We start from the raw sequence: 19592 nt of genomic DNA, 5'->3' as shown, positions 1-19592 counted from the left end.
TTATCTGGTAGGATGAACAGGGAGGGTGAAGGGGGAATTGTTGATTTTTCAGACACACTTCTTGTTATCTCTTGTTGACGGAAACAAACAGCCCCAGCCTTCAAACACAGCGACAGCTTGTCACTGTCACATCAGCTCCCGGAGTTATTTTCTTACAAGGCTGGGGAACTGGAGGGCTGCGGGAGTGACCTCTCACCTCTACATCATTTGTTCAAATCCGGCCTAAGCCAGTAGCACCTGCAAAAGTGGCACTCTTCAGTAAGCTAGTCAGTTGTCCCCGTGAAAAAATGTTGGTTTGAAGTGTGCTGGTTTGAATCCTGCTCCAAGTATCCAGGAGCCCCTCACGTCAACAAAGGCCCACCAGATTTCAGCAGCTGGTGGATTTTACCAACTGGGAGTTATGGAGAAGCAGCGTGGAGAAGCAGGCCTGGGAGTCAGAGGATCTGGGTTCTAATCATTTTTTTCCAATGGTATTTATTAAGTGCTTACTATGCGCCAGGCACTGTACTAAACGCTGGGATAGATTCAAGGTAATCGGGTTGGACATAGTCCCTGTCCCACATGGGGCTCACAGTCTTAATCCCCATTTTCCATATGAGGGAATTGAGGCATAGAGAAGTGAAGTGACTTGCCCAAGGTCACATAACAGACGTGGCAGAGTTGGCATTAGAACTCATGGCTTCTGACGCCCAAGCCCATGCTCTATCCATTAGGCCATGCTGCTCTGCCAGACCATGCTGCTCCTGGGGTTCGCAGTATACAGTTGAGGTATTTGAGGCTAAGAGAAGTTAAGTGACTTGTCCTAGGTCACACAGCAGGTAAGTGACGGAGCCGGGATTAGAATCCTGGTCCTTCTGACTCTCGGGCGTATGCTCTGTCCACTAGACCACACTGCTTCTGTCATTCCCATTCCCATTCCAATCCCATTCATTCTCATTCTCATTGTGTGACTTTGGGTAAGTCACTTCTCTGCGCCTCAGTTCCCTCATCTGTAAAATGGGGATTAAGACTGTGAGCCCCCAGTGGGACAACCTGATCACCTTGTAACCTCCCCAGCGCTTAGAACAGTGCTTTGCACATAGTAAGCGCTTAAAAAATGCTATCATTATTATTATTATTATTCCCTGCCCACAAGGAGCTCACAGTCTAGAGGGGGAGACAGGCAGACAGGCAGAGACAAGGTCCCCTTACCAATCATATATGATCATGAGAATAATAGACACAGCAGACATCAATAATGCTGCTATCTTGGTGGATAAACTAGCAGAGAGAGGTGGTGATTTAATGACATGTTCCCGGGGGCAAGACCACCAGAGGTGAAGTGCCCAGGGGAGAGTGAAAACCCCCCACATCCTGCAGAATTCTGAAAAAACAACCCCATCCCGTGAAATGGGAAGAGCACAGCTCCTGTCGCTTTCAGAACCATCAGTCCAAATTATTCATTCAATCAATTGTATTTATTGAGCGCTTACTGTGTGTAGAGCACTGCGCTAAGCACTTGGGAGAGTATAACAAGAAACAGACACGTTCCCTGCCCACAACGAGCTAACAATCTAGAAATTATGGGATAGAACTGCTCTCCCTCCCTCTGCCACCCAGTGATCATCAAGTAAAGCAAGCAGATAATGTTGTTAAAAGAAAAAAAAAATGAGATGTTTTCAACTATAGGGAAAGCTAAGGAGCCTTAGGGGAAAAGAGCTTTTTTTTTTCTTTTTTTTTTTTGTTGGGGGGAGTGATCCCAAGCCTCAGGGCACCATGCCATTCATTCCTGGCCCAGGCCAGCCGGTCTTGAGGAGAGAGCTGGGCCAGCATGGCCTCAGACCTCACTCGGAATCAGGCAACCCTGGACACCGATTACATAATTCAGACCCTTCTGTCTGCCCTGCCCTCCGTTTCTGACTCCCCTGGCTGGTGTCTGACATACCCCAGCTGCTTTTAAAGAGACACAGCCATGTTAGGGCAGGCAGTGCTGACTTGGTCGGCATTGAGCCAGGCAAGGGCCCTAGCCCTTTCCCATTTTTTTTCTTCCAGGAATGACGATCTCCCCTGCCCTCTGCATTCTTTTCATCATCATCATCATCATCAATAGTATTTATTGAGCACTTACTATGTGCAGAGCACTGTACTAAGCGCTTGGGAAGTACAAATTGGCACCATATAGAGACAGTCCCTACCCAGCAGTGGGCTCACATTCTGAAAGGGGGAGACAGAGAACAAAACCAGACATACTAACAAAATAAAATAAATAGAATAGATATGTACAAGTAAAATAAATAGAGTAATAAATGTGTACAAACATATATACATATATACAGGTGCTGTGGGGAAGGGAAGGAGGTAAGATGGGGGAGATGGAGAGGGGGACGAGGGGGAGAGGAAGGAAGGGGCTCAGTCTGGGAAGGCCTCCTGGAGGAGGTGAGCTCTCAGCAGGGCCTTGAAGGGAGGAAGAGAGCTAGCTTGGCGGATGGGCAGAGGGATTGGGGGCATTCCAGGCCCGGGGGAGGACGTGGGCCGGGGGTCGATGGTGGGACAGGCGAGAACAAGGTACGGTGAGGAGATTAGCGGCAGAGGAGCGGAGGGTGCGGGCTGGGCTGTAGAAGGAGAGAAGGAAGGTGAGGTAGGAGGGGGCGAGGTGATGGACAGCCTTGAAGCCCAGGGTGAGGAGTTTCTGCCTGATGCGCAGATTGATTGGTAGCCACTGGAGATTTTTCGCTGTTCTATTCGTTCTGCTGGCAGGGACAACCCACGGGAAAAAGGGCCTGTGGCAGTGTCTTCATTGGCCACCTTTAAATCAATCAATCAATCAATCAATCAATCAATCGTATTTATTGAGCGCTTACTATGTGCAGAGCACTGTACTAAGCGCTTGGGAAGTACAAATTGGCATCACATAGAGACAGTCCCTACCCGATAGTGGGCTCACAGTCTAAAAGGGGGAGACAGAGAACAGAACCAAACATACCAACAAAATAAAATAAGTAGGATAGAAATGTACAAGTAAAATAAATAAATAAATAAACAGAGTAATAAATATGTACAACCATATATACATATATACAGGTGCTGTGGGGAAGGGAAGGAGGTAAGACGGGGATGGAGAGGGGGACGAGGGGGAGAGGAAAGAAGGGGCTCAGTCTGGGAAGGCCTCCTGGAGGAGGTGAGCTCTCAGCAGGGCCTTGAAGGGAGGAAGAGAGCTAGCTTGGCGGATGGGCAGAGGGAGGGCATTCCAGGCCCGGGGGATGACGTGGGCCGGGGGTCGATGGCGGGACAGGCGAGAGCGAGGTACAGTGAGGAGATTAGTGGTGGAGGAGCGGAGGGTGCGGGCTGGGCAGTAGAAGGAGAGAAGGGAGGTGAGGTAGGAGGGGGCGAGGTGATGGAGAGCCTTGAAGCCCAGGGTGAGGAGTTTCTGCCTGATGCGCAGATTGATCGGTAGCCATTGGAGGTTTTTGAGGAGGGGAGTGATATGTCCAGAGCGTTTCTGGACAAAGATAATCCGGGCAGCAGCATGAAGTATGGACTGAAGTGGAGAGAGACATGAGGATGGGAGATCAGAGAGAAGGCTAGTGCAGTAGTCCAGACGGGATAGGATGAGAGCTTGAATTAGCAGGGTAGTGGTTTGGATGGAGAGGAAAGGGCGGATCTTGGCAATGTTGCGGAGCTGAGACCGGCAGGTTTTGGTGACGGCTTGGATGTGAGGGGTGAATGAGAGAGCGGAGTCGAGGATGACACCAAGGTTGCGGGCTTGTGAGACGGGAAGGATGGTAGTGCCGTCAACAGAGATGGGAAAGTCAGGGAGAGGACAAGGTTTGGGAGGGAAGACAAGGAGCTCAGTCTTTGACATGTTGAGCTTTAGGTGGCGGGCGGACATCCAGATGGAGATGTCCTGAAGGCAGGAGGAGATGCGAGCCTGGAGGGAGGGGGAGAGAGCAGGGGCAGAGATGTAGATCTGGGTGTCATCAGCGTAGAGGTGATAGTTGAAGCCGTGGGAGCGAATGAGGTCACCAAGGGAGTGAGTGTAGATTGAGAACAGAAGGGGACCAAGCACTGAACCTTGGGGAACTCCCACCATTAAACTTGTCAATGAACTCCCTCCCGAAAGCAGGAAATTGGACAAAATAGGGTAGCTGAAGGACTTAGTATAGGGAAAGTGCTTAGTACAGTGCTCTGTAAGCACCTAATACCATTGATTGATTGACTTGTCTAAACCTGAGGGCCTCTGAGAATCAAAGGAAGTTCCTTTTGCCTCCTAAAGAGGTTGACAGGTTCCCTTTTTTCTTCCATTAATCAGTCAGTGGTACTGGAGTGCCTACAGAGAAGCAGTGTGGCTCAGTGGAAAGAGCCCTGGCTTTGGAGTCAGAGGTCATGGGTTCAAATCCCTGCTCTGCCAATTGTCAGCTGTGTGACTTTGGGCAAGTCACTTAACTTCTCTGCCCACTGTTGGGTAGGGACTGTCTCTATATGTTGCCAACTTGTACTTCCCAAGCGCTTAGTACAGTGCTCTGTACACAGTAAGCGCTCAATAAATACGATTGATTGATTCTCTGGGCCTCAGTTACCTCATCTGTAAAATGGGGATTAAGACTGTGAGCCCCACGTGGGACAACCTGATCACCTTGTAACCTCCCCAGTGCTTAGAACAGTGCTTTGCACATAGTAAACACTTAATACCATTATTATTATTATTACAGAGTGCAGAGCACAGTACGAAGCTCTTGAGAGACTACAATAGTTAGTAGGCCCGATCCCTGCCCTCAAGGATCTTAAAATCCAGCAGGGGAGACAAACAGTAAAATAAATTATAGGTAGGAGATGAAACATAGCATAAGCCTATGTACATAAGTGCTGAGCGGGTAGAAGATGGAGTGAGTGCCCAGGCTTTGAGCCCAGTGCAGGACAGAAGATGTGTCCAACCCAATTCTCTTTTTGTGGGGGGGGGCTCATAGTTATTCATCGTCATCATCATCAACATCATCATCATCATAATGAGAAGCAGCATGGCTCAATGGAAAGAGCATGGGCTTTGGAGTCAGAGGTCACGGGTTCAAATCCCTGCTCCACCAGTTGTCAGCTGTGTGACTCTGGGCAAGTCACTTAACTTCTCTGTGCCTTAGTTACCTCATCTGTAAAATGGGGATTAATACTGTGAGCCCCACATGGGACAACCTGATCACCTTGTAACCTCCCCAGCGCTTAGAACAGTGCTTTGCACATAGTAAGTGCTTAATAAATGCCATTATTATTATTATTATTATAATGGCATTTGTTAAGCACTATGTTCCAAGAGCTGGGGGAGATATAAGGTAATCAGGTTGCCCCACATGGGGCTCACAGTCTCAATCCTCATTTTACAGGTAGGTAACTGAGGTACAAAGAAGTGAAGTGACTTGCCTAAGGAGAGCTGGGGTTAGAACCCAGGTCCTTCTAATTACTACTCCAGGTTCTTATTATCAATAATAATAATCATTATTATCACCTGCCCCTCCAGGGTCCGGAATTCCTCCCATGAGCCCCTGTGTGAGCCCACTGAGGGACCGTCTCTATATGTTGCCCACTTGTACTTCCCAAGCGCTTAGTACAGTGCTCTGCACACAGTAAGTGCTCAATAAATACGACTGATTGTTTGATTGATTGATACCCCCTCCTTCCTTTCCCCCTCGTCCCCCTCTCCATCCCCCCGTCTCACCTCCTTCCCTTCCCCACAGCGCCTGTATATATGTATATATGTTTGTACATATTTATTACTCTATTTCTTTTACTTGTACATATCCATTCTATTTATTTTATTTTGTTAGTATACTTGGTTTTGTTCTCTGTCTCCCCCTTCTAGACCGTGAGCCCGCTGTTGGGTAGGGACTGTCTCTATATGTTGCCAACTTGGACTTCCTAAGCGCTTAGTAGAGTGCTCTGCACACAGTAAGCGCTCAATAAATATGACTGATTGATTGATTGATTGATTGATACCCCCTCCTTCCTCTCCCCCTCGTCCCCCTCTCCATCCCCACCCCATCTTACCTCCTTCCCTTCCCCACAGCACCTGTATATATGTATATATGTTTGTACATATTCATTACTCTATTTATTTATTTATTTTACTTGTACATATCCATTCTGTTTATTTTATTTTGTTAGTATGTTTGGTTTTGTTCTCTGTCTCCCCCTTCTAGACTGTGAGCCCGCTGTTGGGTAGGGACTGCCTCTATATGTTGCCAACTTGGACTTCCCAAGCGTTTAGTACAGTGCTCTGCACATAGTAAGCGCTCAATAAATACGATTGATTGATTGATAAGTTGGCAGGGCTCGAGGCCTCCGTGACGTGTGTGTGGGAGGGGCGCGCGACCCCACCGTCCTCGAGCTCGCGCACGCGCACTGGGCATTCGGGCTGGGCGCGCAGAGCGCGCGCGCTCCCCTCCCGCGTCCAATCAGCGTTCGGGGAAGCCGCGAGACCCACCCTCACGTGACGCGCTTAACTCGTTCTGACGAACATGCACGCGCCCCCTCGAGGCCGGGGGGGGGGTTGGCACGGCGACGTGGTGACGTCAGCGGGATCCCGCGACCACACGTTGGCGGCCTCAGCTCGCCTCACGAGCAGGCCTCAGCTAGGGCAAGGGGGCCTCACTTTGTGAGGGGAAGGGAAAATCAATCAGTCAGTTGTATTTATTGAGCGCCTACTGTGTGCAGAGCACTGTACTAAGCGCTTGGGAAGTCCAAGTTGGCAACATATAGAGGCACTCCCTACCCGACAGTGGGCTCACAGTCTAGAAGGGGGAGACAGAGAACAAAACCAAGCATACTAATAAAATAAATAAATAGAGTAATAAATATGTACAAACACATATACATATATACAGGTGCTGTGGGGAAGGGCAGGAGATAAGATGGGGGGATGGAGAGGGGGACGGAGAACTGGGGGCGCGACACTGTTTGGGGGAGATTCCCCGCCAAGGCAGGATGAATCCCACCTTGGCCTTTCCAGCCCCAATCAATAAATACGATTGAATGAATGAATGAATCAATGTACTATTTTATTTTATCTTGTTAATACGTTTTGTTGTCTCTCTCACCCTTCTAGACTGTGAGCCTGCTGTTGGGTAGGGATTGTCTCTATATGTTGCCAACTTGACCTTCCCAAGCGCTTAGTGCGGTGCTCTGCGCACAGTAAGCGCTCAATAAATACGATTGAATGGATGAATGAATGTACTATTCTGTTTATTTTATCTTGTTAATACGTTTTGTTGTCTCTCTCCCCCTTCTAGACTGTGAGCCCGCTTTTGGGTAGGGACTGTCTCTATATGTAGCCAACTTGTCCTTCCCAAGCATTTAGTCCAGTGCTCTGCACACAGTAAGCGCTTAATAAATACGATTGAATGAATGAATGAATTTACTATTCTGTTTATCTTGTTAATATGTTTTGTTGTCTCTCTCCCCCTTCTAGACTGTGAGCCCACTGTTGGGTAGGGACCGTCTCTGTATGTCACCAACTTGTCCTTCCCAAGCGCTTAGTCCAGTGCTCTGCACATAGTAAGCGCTCAATAAATACAATTGAATGAATGAATGAATTTACTATTCTGTTTATTTTATCTTGTTAATATGTTTTGTTGTCTCTCTCCCCCTTCTAGACTGTGAGCCCGCTGTTGGGTAGGGACCGTCTCTATATGTTGCCAACTTGTACTTCCCAAGCACTTAGTACAGTGCTCTGCACACAGTACGCGCTCAATAAATACGATTGAATGAATGAACCTCCCAGGGAAGAAGGAGCCCCGGCAGCTGACAAGTTGATACCTCAGATTTCCCTCCCCTGTGCCTCAGTTTGCCCCCAGCAGAATCTGATTTTGAAAATGAGATGAGATTACCACCACTTCTTTTTAATGCACGGCTCCTGTCGGGCAAGGATTGCCAAGGTGCTTATTAATAAAGAGTTTCTAGGACAGGCGACTTTTCCTGCAAAAAGTTGAGGTTAAGTGGACCAAAATAGCATGGAAATTCGGTTGTGGGTCTGGGGGGAAAACCCAAAGATCAATCAGTCAACTAGTAGTATTTATTGAGCACTTACTCTGTGTAGATCACTGTTATAAGCGCTGGGGAGAGTGCAGTAATAAGAACAGTGCTTGGCACAGTGTTTAAAAATACCATTATTATTATTACTACTAATAATAATAGCAATTGTGGTATTTATTAAGTGCTTACTTTGTGCCAGGCACTGTACTAAGCACTGGGGGGAAATCAAGCAAATCAAGTTGGATTCAGTCCCTGCCTCACATCAGGCTCATAGTCTTAATCACCATTTTATAGATGAGGGAATTGAGGCCCAGAGAAATGTATAGCAGGGTTGGTAGACATGGTCTCCGCCCACAATAAACTTGCCAACTAGAGGGGGATACAGATGTTAATATAAATAAGTAAATTACTAGTACATTCATTCATTCATTCATTCATTCAATTGTATTTATTGAGCGCTTACTGTGTGCAGAGCACTGTACTAAGCGCTTGGGAAGTACAAGTTGGCAACATATAGAGACGGTCCCTACCCAACAGCGGGCTCACAGTCTAGAAGGGGGAGACAGACAACAAAACAAAACATATTAACAAAATAAAATAGAGTAAATATGTACAAATAAAATAGAGTAATAAATACGTACAAACATATATACATGTATACAGGTGCTGTGGGAAGGGGAAGGAGGTAAGGCAGTAGGTAAGGTAAGGGAGGTAAGGTAAGGTAATTCCTTTCACACATGAAAGGAATGCTACAATGCACTTATAAATAGATAAATAATAATAATAATAATAAATAGAATAAATATGTACAAATAAAATAAATACATAAATAGAGTAATGAATACTTACAAACATATATACATATATACAGTGCTGTGGAGAGGGGAAGGAGGTAAGGCGGGGGGAAGGGGAGGGGGATTAAGACTGTGAGCCCCCATGGGACAACCTGACCACCTTGTAACCTCCCCAGCGCTTAGAACAGTGCTTTGCACATAGTAAGCGCTTAATAAGTGCCATGATTATTATTATTACTTGTACTGTGATGACATCAACCATCCTAAGTGGCCAGAAGTGTTGAAGGGGAAGCGGGGGATGCGACAGGAAGAGATGTGGGGGTACCCTCCGGGGACAACTGTCCTAGGGCCCTTGGAAGAGGCAAGCACATAGTTTCTCTCTGCAAGGCCCAGCCGCACAAAAAAGGGCATGATATTTTACTGCGTTTCATTCCCGTCACCTTCCGTAGAGCTGAGCCTGAAACGACGATATAAGTGGGGCTGAGGGATGGGTGACTAATGGGTTTAAATCCCAAGGGCAGGGGTGACACAGAAGGGAATGGGAGAAGTGGAAATAAGGGATTAGTAGGGGAAGGTCTCTGTTGTGTGTGTGGGTGGGGTTCTTGTAACAGATCTCCCAAATCCCCATTTAGAGGCCTAACTATTATACCTCTCCACCTCTCAGGATATCTTCCTCTACTGCAGGCGAATGTTTAGTCTCTGAATCCTGTTTCTGCTCCACCCTGATTACCACCTCCTCCGCCCCCAAACACTGCTCATATATCACAACCCCTGAGTAGGGGTTACCATGGTTACTGCTGCCAAAAAAAAGAAGTCAACCAGGGCAGGAGATTTCAAGGGAGGAAACCGTCAAGATTAAAATCAATATATGCAATTACTGTAGATTGTCCTGGCCTAATTGCATTTTGCAGAATGAATCTATTCACGTCCAGTAATGTCAACTTCATGGGCAATTTCAGAGAGTTAAAACGTGAAACAATTAAAATACGGTAGCTGGCTTTTCTTGCCCCCAAAGAATTATTTAAGATGTTGAGGGGTGGGAGTGGTGAGGAGCAACGTAAAGTTCTTTGTCAATCATTTCTACCAGACAACAGTCTGAGAAAATCCATTCTAAAAGCGGTGGTGATCCTTTCTATTTTTCCCCATTTTGGAGATGTCTACTCATAGCTCATTGTGGGCAGGGAATGTCTGTTTATTGTTGTATTGCACTTTTCCAAGCGCTTAGTACAGTGGTCTGCACACAGTAAGCACTCAATAAATGAGATTGAATGAATGAATATAAATAACAGAGTATACTTTTTTATTATTTTATCTCTAAAACAGTAATTAAAAATTCAAATAGTAGAGAAGCAGCATGGCTCAGTGGAAAGAGCACGGGCTTGGGAGTAAGAGGTCATGGGTTCTAATACTGGCCCTGCCACTTATCGGCTGTGTGACTGAGCAAGTCACTTAACTTCTCTGTGCGTTAGTTACCTTATTTGTAAAATGGGGATTAAGATTGTGAGCCGCATGTGGGACAACCTGATCACCTTGTATCCCCTCAGTGCTTAGAACAGTGCTTTGCACATAGTAAGCGCTTAACAAATACCATCATTATTATTATTAAATAGTAGGCCATTTGTTTCAGTTATAGAAGACATTGAACAAGTGTTGTTTTCTATTTTAAAACAATCTAAACCAACCTTTAGGTCAAATCATCCTATAGGTCAGTATGTTTTGTCCTTTGATGGGTCTCAAACAATCCCGAGAGGAAGCATTCCATAGCTCCATTCTAGAGGTGGAGAAACTGAGGCCCATTAGCAAGCTCTTTGAGGGCAGGGAACTGCATGATACCCTTCTTCCGTATAGTCCCTGAGTGCTTTAGCAGAGTTCAATGCTTCTAGAGAAGCAGCAGAAAGTAAAAAGACACAGACCTGGGAGTTAGAGGACCTGGATCCTAAACCCAGCTCTGCCACTTACCTGCTCTGTGACCTTGGGTAAAGTCACTTCACTTCTCCATGCCTCAGTTTCCACATCTGCCGATTGGGGATTCAATGTCTGTTCTCCCTCCTAGACTGTGACTGTGAACCTCATGCATTTACTCCGACTCAATACAGCGCTTGGCACATAGTAAGAACTTAACCAATGCTGTTATTATTATTTTTATTATTATCATTGTTATATGCTTCTAGTTGATATTAATGGTGAGGATGAGAAAGAGGGTGAGCAGTGTCATCCAGCCACACAGACATGGTGTTCCCCCTCAATCTCAGACTCTTTGGCCTTTGTCAGTAATCACAGCCCTTACTCAGTCAGCATTTATTGAACACCTACCAGGTTCAGCCTGTGTTCTAATCCCATGGGAAAGTACAACAGAAGCAAAATATGCATCCCCTGGCCTTGCAGAGCTGATGGTACAATGGAAAAGAGACAGCAGGGTGCTGGTAAATCACTGTCTGAATGGTTCCTAAAGATGAGACACACTGCCCATCCCACATGGGGCTAATTATCTAAGCAGGAGAGAGAACTGGTGTTTAATTCCCCCATTTTACAGATAAGGAAACCGAAGCACAGAGAAGGCAGGTGGTTTGCCCAAGGTCACACAGCAGACAAGGGGCGGGACTGGGATTAGAACCCAGGTCCTCTGCACCCCAAACCTGGTCTCTCTGCACTAAGCCACACTGCTTCCCTGAGGAGAAAGGGAAAGAGGAGAAACAGGACTTCGGGAGTCTAAGGAGACCCTGTGAGGCCAGGGTGGATTTCTCTCTGCTGGACATCTCTAATAACTCTCCCTTGTTTGTTCCACAGCCTCCGGCCTCTCCTCTTCTCCATCTACTCCCACCCAAGTGGTCAAACAGCACTCGCTTCCTCTCGAATCCTATAAGCATGAACCTGAGAGACTAGAAACCCGCATATACGCTTCCTCTTCTCCTCCAGACACAGGGCAGAGATTTTGCTTGCCTTCATTCCAGAGCCCAGCCAAGGCCCCCCTAGTCCACTGTGCTATCTCCAGAACAGTAAGTCGGGGCCTTTTCTTGGGGGTTTTGGCCCGGGGCGGCAGGCAAGATGGGACGGAGCCAGGAAGGGCTGAACTGGCTGTTTCCCCAGGCAGGCGTGACTCTCTCCTGACGGACTCGGGGCTGGGCAGTAACGGAAGAAAGGGACAGAGCGGGGCTTTGGTGGATTTGTACTTTGTGGACCGGAGCACTTAGAATACAGTTCACCCCATGGATGTTCAATAAGTATCATAATAATAATGATGGTATTTGTTAAAGTGCACTTACTTGGTGCTAGGCACTGTACTAAGCGCTGGGGTGGATACAAGCCCATCAAGTTGGAAGTTTCATAAGTATCCTCTAGACTGTAAGGTCAGTGTGGGCAGGAAATGTGTCTGTTATATTGTAGTCTCCCAAGCACTTAGTACAGTGCTCTACACACACTAAGCACTCAATAAATATGATTGAGCGCTTACTGTGTAAGCTGTTGGGAGAGTACAGTAGGACAGAGTTTAAAGACACATTCCTTCCCCACATTGAGCTTCCCAGTCTAGAGGATCATTACTACCAATCAATCAATCAGTGGTATTTATCAAGCGCTTAATTAAGCGCTTGGAAGAGGACAGTAGAACAGAACTGGTAGACACCTTCCCTGCCCACTATGAGCTTACAGTTCATTACTAATTAAGGATAGGTTACCCTGTGAATTGAAGAGACAATGTGAACAGACAATTGAAGGCAAAGTTTCATTTGGGCTCCAATCACCTGGGTGTTTCGGACTCCCCAAAACACCTTAGTTTGCAATGGTGGACAGTGGTTTTTTGGGCCCATTGCATCCAGATAATGTGCTAGTGCGGCTCAAAGATATTTACCTATTACGGAGCTGGGGTAAATAGCAAAGTGCTTACGGGTACACAGCCAGGTTCATTATTTACGCAGAAGGGAGGGCAGGTAGTGGAAATAAAGGGTTTAATCTAGGAAGGCCTCTTAGAGGATGTGTAATTTGAGGAGGGTTTTGAAGGTGGGGAGAATGGTGGACTGTACTTCCCAAGCGCTTACTACAGTGCTCTGCACACAGTAAGTGCTTAATAAATACGATTGAATGAATGAATGAATATGAAGAGGGAGGGAGTTCCAGACCCTAGGGAGAATGAGGGCATTACTCTATTTATTTATTTATTTATTTTACTTGTACATAGCTATTCTATTTATTTTATTTTGTTAGTATGTTTGGTTTTGTTCTCTGTCTCCCCCTTTTAGACTGTGAGCCCACTGCTGGGTAGGGACTGTATCTATATGTTGCCAATTTGTACTTCCCAAGCGCTTAGTACAGTGCTCTGCACATAGTAAGTGCTCAATAAATACGATTGATGAGGAGGAGGAGGAGGAGGAGGGCAAGGGATCGGTGACAGGATAGACCCTACTAAGGTTCAGAGAAGTAGATTGGTGTTAAAGGAGCAGAGTTTGTGGGTTGGGTTGTAATAGGAGATCAGTGAGATTATGCAGCTGATGTTAAGGAATTTCTGTTTGATGTGGTGGTGGAAGGACAATAACTGGAGGTTTTTGAGGAGTGGGGGTGACATGGATTGAACAGTGATCTCCGGAGCAGAGTGAAGTATGGGCAGGAGAAATGATGAGTGCTTGGATCAGTGTGGTAGCTGTTTGGATAGAGAGGAAAGGGTGGATTCTAGAGAACCAACAGGATTTGGTGGCAGATTGAATGTGTGGGTTGAATGAGAGACAAGTTGAAGATAATGCCAAGGTTACAGGCTTGTGAGACAGGGAGGATGGTGATGCGGAGGATGATGGTGCTATCTACAGTGATAGGAAAATCAGGGAGAGAACAGGATTTGGGTGGGAAGATGACTAGTTCTGTTTTGAACATGTTAAGTTTGAGGTGTCGGTGGGACATCCAAATAGAGATGTCCTGAAGGCAGGAGGAAATGTGAGACTGCAGAGGAGAGAAGTCAGGGCTGGAGAGGTAGATTTGGGAATCCAGTCACGTAAAGTTGGTAGTCTAAACCCTGGGAGTGAATGAGTTCCCCAAAGGAGAGGATGTGGCTGAAGAATAGAAGAGGACCCAGAACTGCGCCTTGTGACAGCCTCACAGCTGAAGGCTGGGTGGCAGAGGAGGAGCCTGTAAAAGAGACCGAGAAGGTGTGGTCAGAGAGACAGGAGGAGAACCAGGAGAGGACAGTGTCAGTAAAACCAAAGGTAGAGAATGTTTCCATGGAGAAGGGGGTGGTCCACAGTGTCAAAGGCAGCTGAGAGGTTGAGGAGGATTAGGATGCAGTGTAGAGGGTTAGACAAGAAAGTCACTGGTGACCTTAAAGAGGGCTGTTTCTGTGGAGTGGAGAGGTGGAAGCCAGATGGCAGGCAGTCGAGGAGAGGAAGTGGAGGGAGTAGATTTAGGCAGCTCGCTCAAGCAGTTTGGAGAGGAATGGTAGGAGGGAGCCCTGGGGTCAAGGAAGAGATTTTTTAGGACAGGGGAGAAATGGGAATCCTTGAAATCAGTGGAAAGTGAACAGTTGAGGACTGCCATCAGGGAGGGAAGAAAGGGCGGGGGTGGTGGTCTTGCTTTGAGAAGTGAGTAGGGGTGGGGTCAGAAGCACAGGTGGAGGGGGTAGAATCTGAGAGGCGCTGGCATAGCAACAGGATCACTAGACTGGACAACATCCCAGTTCCACACACAGTATTGTGCAACTCCTGGGGGTCTGCTTGCCTCAAAGGGGCAGATTTATGCTTCTGCAGACCACCCCTCTCACCTCCCCACTCCTTGGGACACTTGTCCCAGCCTCTTTGGGACACATTGATTTTTTTTTAATTGAATGTATTTGTGAAGTATTTACTATGTTTCAGTCAGTGTACTGCGTGCTGGAGTAGATACAAGCTAATTAGATTGGACATGGGGCTCCCAGTTGTATTCCCCATTTTGCAGATGAGATCATTGAGGCCCAGAGAAGTGAAGTGACTCGCCCTAGGTCACATACAGCAGACAAGTGGTGGAGCTAGGATGAGAACCCACTTCTTACTCCTGGGCCCGGGCTCTATCCACTAGGCCACACTGCTTCTCTGGTTGATCTGGCCGGTTGCCTGGCAGTCTGTCCCGAGAGCAAACACCTACCACCCCATCTTTGGGAAAATTTACCTCAGATTCAGCAACAAAAATCAAATCAAAAAGGCAGGACGTAGTGCCTCCCTTTCCCTACCCGTGTCCCCAGTGCTCGGGTCAAAGACGGCCACACCTGGAGCAACAGGAACCTGATCTCTCCGGGCCCCTTCCAGCTCTGGGATAGAATTCCATTCTGTCAGGGGAAAGTTGGCCCACCCTTCCCGCTGCTCTCAGTTTGGCAGAGTCAGCTGAAGCTTGAATTCAGATGATAAAGACGACTCAAAATTGCACCGAGATGTCCATTCTCCACGCTTGTAGCCCCTGTTCAATTTGGGTGTACGGCACCCAAGGAGTTAGCTGGGTTGAGGCTCCCTCGGGGAACCAGAAATGAGAAGGACCACATCAGTCAGTCAATCAGATTTATTGAGCACTTACTGTGTGCAGAGCACTGTACCAAGCACTTGGGAGAGTACAGTAGAACAATAAACACATTCCCTGCCCATGATGAGCTTACAGTCTAGGCAGCTGATCACAATGTTCCCTCTCCTTAACCTTCATAAGTACATATGAAGCCCTCGCAGCTTAAGCTTATGGAAGTTAAAACGTCTGGCTCATACAAATGCCAAGAGCAGTGTCGAGCAGATTGCCTGAAGCCATCCATCCCGCCGGCCCTCCACCATGCAGGACAAATGAGATTTCAGGCCCAGTGACAGAAATTTAGACAGGCTCGCAGGCCTAAAGCCTGAGAGAAATTTGGTCCCAGACAAGGGAATTGGGCAGCGGCCAAGAAGAGTTTCAGTTAAAGCAGAAGATAGGATCCACGGCCCTGATGTTGACCTTCCTTGGGAAGGGATTTGAAATAACAGTTGGAGGAAATTTTTGTCCAGCATTGGAACATGAACCACGCTGTGGCCTTCCTCGCTCTGGAAGGTTGTTAGGACAGGGGAGGAAGGTAGGGAAGGGAATAGAGAACCATCCATTCTCGAGATAGTTTAGATGTTGATCTGCTGGAATCTGCCTAGATCCACTCTGGTATAGAAGTAGTCGAAGCAGTAGTATTTATTGAGTACCCACTGTGAGTGATGCACTGTTTTAAGCACTAAGCCCAGCCCGCACACGTTGCTCCTTCAGCGCCAGTTTGCTCACCGTGCCCCAGGCTCGTCTGTCTTGCCATCAGTCCCTTTCCCATGTCCTCCAAATGGGCTGGAACTCCCTCCCCTCCAAATATGCCAGACCACCCACTCTCCCCACCTTCAATCCTTATGGTCACATCTCCTCCAAGAGGCCTTCCCCGCTTAAACCCTCTCTTTCCCAGCTCCCTCTCCTTTCTGTGCCCTTCGATCTGTGCCGTTTGGACATTTGGTATTCACCCACCCTCAGCCTCAAAACGCATATGTATATATCTATAAATTATATATTTATATCAATGCCTAGCTCCCCCACTAAACAGTAATCTCACCGTGGTCAGGGAACTTGTCTGCCTACTCTGAAATATTGTACTTTCCCAAGTAATAATAATAATAATGATGGCATTTATTAAGCACTTACTATGTGCAAAGCACTGTTCTAAGTGCTAGGGAGGTTACAAGGTTATCAGGTTGTCCCACGTGGAGCTCACAGTCTTAATCCCCATTTTACAGATGAGGTAACTGAGGCCCAGAGAAGTTAAGTGACTTGCGCAAAGTCACACAGCTGACAATCGGCAGTCGGGATTTGAACCCATGACCTCTGACTCCAAAGCCTGTGCTCTTTTCCACTGAGCCACGCTGCTTCTCTACCAAGTACTTAGTATAGTGCTTTGCACAGAGTAAGCACTCAATAAATACCACTGATCAATTGGGAAGTTCAAAACAAGCCAGTGTTGGATTCCCTGCGCACAAGTTTACACGCTAATGGGATGGAGTCCTATTTACAGAGTAATCAAAGTGAAGAATTAATAATTAGAATAATTATAAATAATTAGAAAAGCAGCGGGACCTAGTAGATAGAGTATGGGCCTGGAGTCAGAAGGACCTGGGTTCTAATCCAAGCTCTACCATTTGTCTGCTGTGTGACCTTGGGCAAGTCACTTCACTTTTTTGTACCTCAGTTACCTCATCTATATAATTGGGCTTAAGAATGTGAGCCCTATATGGGACAGGGGCTGTGTCCAATCTGATTAGCGCTTGGTACAGTGCCTGGGAGATAGTAAATGCTTAACAAATACCTCCCCCAAAAATTAATTGAATGTACAGATGAGTAAGTGTGTATGTTGGGGACTGCCTCTCACCTGTCAGAAAAGGTGCCTCATTTCAATATATTCATCCACAGGAAAGCCTAACAATATGATTAACTTCTGCATACTCCAGCACTTAGTGCTTGATGCATAGTAAGTGCTTAACAAAGTGCACACTAAAAGTAAAATAATTTATTTCTATAGAAGACATGCATGGAGCATTTCATGGTTTACAGTCCCCTTGCTGCTTTTGGGGGAAAAAAAGTAGTCAGGTAGAGAAGTGGTGGTATTGTCTGTCTTAGGCAATCTCTTCCAAGAGGCCTTCCCTGACTAAGCCCTCCTTTCCTCTTCTCCCACGGTCTTCTGCATCACCTTGACTTGCTCCCTGTTCATCCCCCCTCTCGGCCCCACGACTGATGTACTACCTTGAGTAAAATGGAGAAAGTGGCTTATCCAGTATCATTTGCCTTTAGGCTGGCTATTCAGGTGGTTCTTCCCTTAGCAGCAACTTTTGGAATTGGCAGGAGGAGGGAGATTGTGTCTGCTTAAGCCAACCGTGTCCTGACTTCACCGTGAATTTTTATTTCAAGGGAGGAGAAAGAAAAAGTTGGTGATTCTGCATGGAGAGCCAGCTTCCTAATTTAGTCCCTTCATCATTTGGTGGTATTTATTACTTTGTGCAAAGCACTGTATCAAACACCAATGAAGAACACACTGTAGGATGAATTGGGAAGCAGCGTAGCCTAGTGGAAAGAGCACAGGCCTTGGAATCATAAGACGTGGGTTCTAGTCCAGGCTCTGCCCCCTGACCTTGGGGAAGTCACTTCACTTCCCTGTGCCTCTGTGGCCTCATCTCTAAAATGGGATTCAGACTGACTGTTAGCCCTGTGTAGGACAGGGACAGTGACTGTGTCCAACCTGATAACCTTGTATCTACCCCAGTACTTACAACAGTGCTTGGCACATAGTAAGCGCTTAAAAAGACCACAACTGTGAATAAGACTCAGTCCCAGGCCCCAAGGTCCTGTCGCTGTTGAGGTCAGAGATATTGAAAGTCAAAATCACAGCTGCAATTTAAATGAATCCCTTTTAAATGAACCGGACAGAATGCTACCTTAGCGCATTCTGTAGACAACAGCCCAGTTGTGCAAAAGCCTGCAGAGCACCTGAGAGAAATTTAAAATTGGAGAAAAACTGACCACTTGTAACAACTCAAGCATCCAAGAAGGGATTGCATCAGTTTGCATTTAGAAAGGAATTCTTTCCTAGGGATTCTTCAAGTCATTCGGTTGTAAGAATCAGTATCTCTTTCCCCGCTCCCAATGTACTTTAATAAAGCATTAAATTTTATTGCCAAAGGAAGGGCCACTTTTACCACTGCAGCTTGAACCTGAGCGCCGCTATCGTCTCCTGATGAAATTAGCTCTGGGAACGGTGGAACGGTTTAGGATAAACCTCCTTTGACAGTTGTGTGAAAGGGACCAAACACCTGTCAATGAATGATCCCTCTGACTTCTCCGGTAATGTTCAAGTTGAACGTTCAGGCAGAGCTCCGTGACGGCAACAGTCTTTACATTTGTTGCCAAACCATGCGGAGCCTTAAAAGTGGTGGTGTTTTGAATCTTGTTCGGGGAAGGAAAGCTGCCCGTTTCAAGGCTGGCAAATGCTGAGGTGTGTTTATTTGTGGAAACAGAGAAGCTTTCTATAAGCGTCTGCTCTAAGGCGCTGTTCAGGCAAAGTTCTAATGTGATTTATCAGTTCTTTTCGATGACGCTTCTGTCTGAACTAAGGCCAGATCCTACCAAGGTTCTCAGAATGGCTGAAAATCTGGGCAATCTCTAGCAGCTGGTGTACTACCTTGAATAAAATGGAGAAAGCTCCTTATCCAGTCTCAATTGCCTTTAAGCTGGCTATTCAGGTTGTTCTTCCCCTAGGAGCAACTTTTTCAAAACCCTCAAAAGCACTGAAAAAGATTGGTTCCCTTTTTATTTACACACTTTGTTCATGGAAGTAGCTTCATGAAATAGACATCTTTTATTCTGTGGTTTTTGGGTTTTTTTTTTAACAAAGGCCCCGGGAAAAAGTAGTCATACAGCATTAAATGCTAGCATGTTAGACTATTTAAAGTATAGGATGCAGAATGCTCAGTCGATTAACAACAGCAGACAACAGAAAACATGTTACAAGACCTGGCGACTACAATACTAATAGCTGGGAGTCAATTCCTGACATCAAAAGCAGAAAAGCCACATGGATAAAGTACTTTGGATCAGACTGTTACCACAGGTTCCAAATCAAAGTATTAGAGCAGCGTGGCCTAGTAGAAAGAGCACAGACCCGAGAGTCCGAGGACCTGGGTTCTAATCCTGGCTCTGCCACTTGCCTGCTGCAAGACCTTGGGCGAGTCACTTTGCTTCTTTGGGGCCTCCATTTCCTCATCTGTAAAATGGGGACGGAAGTATCTGTTCTCCCTCCTACTTAGACTCTGATCCCCACGTGGG

At 46.6% G+C, this 19592-nt stretch overlaps 1 protein-coding gene across 10 annotated transcripts in view; it reads left to right on the top strand.

Moving 5' to 3' along the window:
- The window catches only part of PRKAG2 (protein kinase AMP-activated non-catalytic subunit gamma 2), a 173573-nt gene that overhangs the window by 77322 nt on the left and 76659 nt on the right, over positions 1-19592 (top strand). For 7 of the 10 annotated variants that reach the window (XM_038755908.1, XM_038755907.1, XM_038755910.1 and 4 more), the window contains one exon: positions 11577-11785. The exons of 2 other annotated variants lie outside the window; for them this stretch is intronic. In XM_038755908.1, the coding sequence (XP_038611836.1) occupies positions 11577-11785 (209 nt within the window). Of the gene's footprint in view, positions 1-11576; positions 11786-19592 lie in introns of those variants that run through there. One more of the 10 variants, XM_038755919.1, reaches the window with a different exon arrangement.

This window comes from Tachyglossus aculeatus, chromosome 13 (assembly GCF_015852505.1).
Source record: "Tachyglossus aculeatus isolate mTacAcu1 chromosome 13, mTacAcu1.pri, whole genome shotgun sequence".
Classification (NCBI taxonomy): Eukaryota; Metazoa; Chordata; class Mammalia; order Monotremata; family Tachyglossidae; genus Tachyglossus; species Tachyglossus aculeatus.
This window is presented reverse-complemented; position numbering and strand designations above follow the sequence as displayed.